The sequence below is a fragment of the Sinocyclocheilus rhinocerous genome, unplaced genomic scaffold, assembly GCF_001515625.1.
Source record: "Sinocyclocheilus rhinocerous isolate Xijiao unplaced genomic scaffold, SAMN03320098_v1.1 scaffold13447, whole genome shotgun sequence".
Classification (NCBI taxonomy): domain Eukaryota; kingdom Metazoa; phylum Chordata; class Actinopteri; order Cypriniformes; family Cyprinidae; genus Sinocyclocheilus; species Sinocyclocheilus rhinocerous.
The window spans coordinates 4524-6688 of record NW_015663063.1 but is presented as its reverse complement, the minus strand read 5'-3'; the positions used below and the strand labels follow the sequence as shown (position 1 = coordinate 6688).

The 2165-nt window shown below is 38.2% G+C and overlaps 2 protein-coding genes across 2 annotated transcripts in view; both read right to left on the bottom strand.

Annotated features, from left to right (window-relative positions):
• Positions 1-149: 149 nt before the first annotated feature.
• On the bottom strand, positions 150-1432 carry LOC107728747 (uncharacterized; the record flags this gene model as incomplete). Its single annotated transcript, XM_016539033.1, has 2 exons — positions 1415-1432; positions 150-1166 (listed from the first exon to the last, which is right to left on the bottom strand). Coding segments are annotated over exons 1-2 (1035 nt in total), but the record flags the coding sequence as incomplete, so codon positions are not given.
• Positions 1433-1513: 81 nt separating this feature from the next.
• Positions 1514-2165, bottom strand: part of LOC107728746 (uncharacterized) — a gene marked incomplete at its 5' end in the record, with an annotated part of 3592 nt that continues 2940 nt past the window's right edge. Inside the window, one exon of the mRNA XM_016539032.1 lies at positions 1514-1542. Coding sequence (XP_016394518.1) covers positions 1514-1542 — 29 coding nt within the window. The remainder of the gene's footprint in view (positions 1543-2165) is intronic.

The window sequence follows — 2165 nt, the reverse complement described above, 5'->3', positions numbered from 1 at the left end:
CTTAATCCTTTTTAGTTTAAATCTTATTACCTTTGGCTGCTTGTTTATTTTTGTGTTGTCCAACTCCAGCAGTGGACTTCTTTGATTTGTCTGGACACATAAAAGATTATTCAATAACAACACCTAAATATCAGCAAGTAGCCAGCCACACTGTGAACCGCTTCGATGACATGAGGGAAATTAGCCGGGATGAAGAAATCTGACACCTCCTTCAACTTGCCCTTCTGTCTTCCTTGGAGGACTAGGCGCCCTGTCTCACGCATCTTTTGTCGGATATATTCATGTTTTGTGACATCATGGCCATGCTTATTAAAGAGATGTTGCCCTAATTTTAATATGATTTTCTCTTTGCGGACAACATTTGTTACCTCATCCTCATGCATTTCAAACACCATTTTCCAAAATCGTGCGTTCACACTGTCTGGAACTGGTTCAGCAATTGCGCAAAGAGACGGAACTCGAGTTTTTCCTGGCTTCATTCCTTTGACTTTCTGGCTTAGGTGGCATCTCTGCATGTGCCTCCATAATGATTTCCTCTTCAGGTACGCCGCACAGTTTACGCAGTGCAAGTAATCACCTGCTCTTACTGGAGCAATGGATTGCTGTCGGGGTATCACCATTCCTGTTCCTTCTTTAAGCACTTGAGCATTATGACAACGGTTCCCTTTATTTCTCAAAAAACTCAGCTGCAGTCTTCGCTCTTTAGAGCCTTTTGGAAATGCAACGGCTCTTGCCACCTCTGGCATATCTCTGTGCTTAGATTCTAAATGGCGTGCCATTTTACTGAATGGTTTGCTGCAGAACAAGCAGTAACACTTTTCGTTGTACAGTCTTCCTCCATCGATTTTCTTGTTCAGCATCATGACCCTCACATCAGAATGATCAGGTGAAGACGATTCTCTGCTGTCTTGTTCATCAGGTGAAGAGGATTCTTTGATGCCACTGTTAGCGAAGGAACTGGAACATGTCACACGCCTTCTTTTACATGTTTTTGACTTAACCTTTCCTTTCTTATGCGGTTTATTTTTTGCTAAACCCTCTTCCTCTGCTGAACCGTTACTGTCTGATTCTTCCTCTCTCTCCGGTATAAACTCATCCTCGCTGAGCTCTAAACTTGACAGAGATTCTTCTGCTGCATAGCCAAGCATTTTTCTGTTGAATTTGAGCTGTGAATAAAAGCTACGAGTTAGAAGTCTTGATCAGAAATGCCAAGGCCGACAACAAATTAAAACTATGAAGGCCTGTCCAAAGTGAAACATTCAAGTGTGCAGGTTTAATAAATAACAGTGCAACTTTTAATTTCCAGGCTGTACTAGCAAGAGAAGTAGTAGTGGCAGTACTAGTAGTAGTAGCATGAGTGCTGCATGAATATAATCATAAAATCATAATCATTGCCAAACGCAGACCTACCAACCTGTACACAATTTGACATCATAGTACACTGGTACACTTTGTCATTGTAAACTACACAACAAATTGGTGCCGCCTTTGTGATGATGTACATGCAGTGCGTCTAACTGCAAGAGCTGGGGGTCTCACCTACTAAACAGCAAAAGAAGAGACTAACTAATCATTATGCTCTGAATGCCAATTAAAAAATTTATCAAGTAAAAAAATGTTCAGTGTCCAATGCAAAGTGGTGCAATTTGGAATTTAAAAATTTTGCCCAAAGTTGGCAGGTCTGAAAATGGATTGCGGTACAACAATTACTTTAATATTAATTGTTTTTTTTAACATTGGAATTAAAAAACACTTTTGTATTTTTTGTATCCTTTGTCATATGTGCAGGAAAGGGACACTTTTCATTTAAGGGTCAAAGACGTAAAAGGGTTTAAGCATAAAAACAATAAGTGTAATACTGCTTTAAATTGTTGTTGTTTTTCCCCCAAAAAATTTAAAAGTTTTCTGTTTTTCTGAGCAAAAAATAAATATCATACATTTTTCCCTGATTTACAGAAGAGACCCACTAAAATGTCATTCAGTGTAACAATCTTGTCAGGCATATTTACAACAAAAATCAATTTATGACATATTAAAAGACTAATTACTTTCACCCCAAATACTAATTAGTTTCTATTCTAAAATTCGCCACTATCCTAGGTTTTGCCCATTGGTCAGTAAGATTTTTTTACTCATTTAAAACACAATAAAATTTAATATGCTCC